This window comes from Ostrea edulis, chromosome 3, assembly GCF_947568905.1.
Source record: "Ostrea edulis chromosome 3, xbOstEdul1.1, whole genome shotgun sequence".
Classification (NCBI taxonomy): Eukaryota; Metazoa; Mollusca; class Bivalvia; order Ostreida; family Ostreidae; genus Ostrea; species Ostrea edulis.
Window position 1 is genome coordinate 19,350,101 of NC_079166.1, and position 2,025 is coordinate 19,352,125.

At 34.2% G+C, this 2,025-nt stretch overlaps 1 protein-coding gene across 1 annotated transcript; it reads left to right on the plus strand.

Moving 5' to 3' along the window:
• Positions 1-335: 335 nt before the first annotated feature.
• LOC130052529 (uncharacterized) lies at positions 336-1,716 on the plus strand. The gene is made up of 2 exons (XM_056157691.1): positions 336-573; positions 1,269-1,716. Exons 1-2 carry the CDS (start codon positions 475-477, stop codon positions 1,545-1,547), a joined length of 378 nt encoding a protein of 125 aa, XP_056013666.1. The 5' UTR covers positions 336-474; the 3' UTR covers positions 1,548-1,716.
• The last annotated feature ends 309 nt before the right edge of the window (positions 1,717-2,025 follow it).

The following is a 2,025-nucleotide window of genomic DNA, read 5'->3' on the forward strand; positions in this document are numbered from 1 at the left end:
TTTTGGCGTATGCCGTTGTATTCGGTAGTTTAACTTTTATTAATCATTTTGCTAGTTTATAGTCTCTTCCTTTAGAAATTCAATTAATAATGCACTTACATGCATCATATGCTCTGTCAGTGTTTTAGTGTTCATTTCCTCTATCTTGAAATGTTCATTGCAAAAAATATACGAATTAATCTAAAATCACCTGCACGTTATTTCTATTTCAGTTCTATTCATTCAAAGTTTTTGATTTACTTACACTCTTACAATACAAGCAGCAAAGCAATTTCAAGCTGCTTTTTTATTGAAAAGATTCCAGTATGGTACTTCGTTACCAGAATATTAACTTACTGATATAGTCTTCAATGAACGCGATTGGTATTCCTGAATGTGTATGCCGTTCATTATCAAAATTAAAATTATATTTATGGCATACTTGTTTTAATTAATGATGGGTCTTTGTTTTGCATTATATATGTGTCATGAAGCATGCAGTTGCACCTAATTATAATACTATGGATGATTCTGTATAAAAATGTCGAGATACCGCTGCACTTCGATTGTTACAAGTGGACACCAGACAAGATGGTAAGTATTCACTGTTCTCTCAAATCAGAGAAAAACAACTTTAAAGAATGTCTAATATACTTACTATATTTTCTTTATTTATAAAATATTTTTATGAAAGTCAAGAATTTTACTGTTCATTTCTTTTTTTTTTAAACTATTAAAGGAAAACAGAGCTGAAAGATAAGTAAAGATGAAATATTATCCTTTCCCTTAGTCTAATTAAACTCTAAATAAATTGTATTACTCTAGCGAAATAAGATATTGTTTTTAAATGAAATTTAGATTTCTTAAGAAATCTTATTAAGATGTGAAAGATTTTGATTGCCGATATACTTTCTGGTAAATGAAAATTGACTGCACTAAAATAAATCTATTAGTTTACAAAATCACCCTTTCAAATCGATATTGTTTGATAAAATCAATGTGTGAAATGATACACATTATGGCCTGGGAGTTTAGGATTCCAAATGTAACCCTGCAGTTGATAACAGAACAAAAAATGACCTGAGGATTTTCTTCTGAGTACATTTTCTCATTTTAGCATCTTAGTTTCATGAGTACTTCTTTCTCTGTATCTGAGCACCTTTGTTTTCGGAGTATTTTCTCTCTGTATCTGAGCACGCTTGTTTTCGGAGTATTTTCTCTCTGTATCTGAGCACGCAAGATTCTGAGAACCTTTTCTCTGTATCTGTTTATTTTACTCTGTATTTCAGGAGAAGCACGTACCAGTAATCCTTGCTGCCTCCTTGTGTTTGTGTTTAGTGTACACTGTTGTCATCCCAGAATGCGTCATGGATTGTTTGTCAGAATCGCTGCCTTGTGAACGCGAGTGCCGAGAGGACTATCCGAACAACCCAAGAGAAATGAATCTCTGTGCCCTCGGATGTGAGACGGAGAGGGCAATATGCATGGCGGTGTCCGATGACCCTGCCTGTAATAATAAAACTGCCATTAACCAGCTTCCCCTGCCATTTAAAACAATTTTTTCATGATGTAGCTTAGTATTGCTGGTGGCTAATCTTTTTGGCCCAGTGATATTGTTATTAGCGTCCATTTATTATGTAGTTGTTAGTCAAAGATAAAACTCTATGTATTCATAATGTATTAAAATCGTTGTTGTATGATTATGGCAATGCCAAAAAATAAAAATAACAAAATAGATTCTGCGTCTTACATCTCCCATTGGTGATTGCATTTGTTTTCTGTTCTCATATCAAAAAGTAAAGATAACAAACGTGATCACTATCATAACTCCTATATGGAATACAAAACAGAAAGTTGGGCACAAACGGACCCCTGGATATACAAAGGGTGGGATCAGGTGCCTAGAGAAGTACGTGTAAGCACCCCTATTGACCGATGAAACCCGTCGTGAGCCCTATATTTTGATCAGATAAATGGAGCAGTCCGTAGTCAGAATCAGTGTTCCTAGAACGGTCTAACAATAGGTATGAACAACGTCAGACAGCA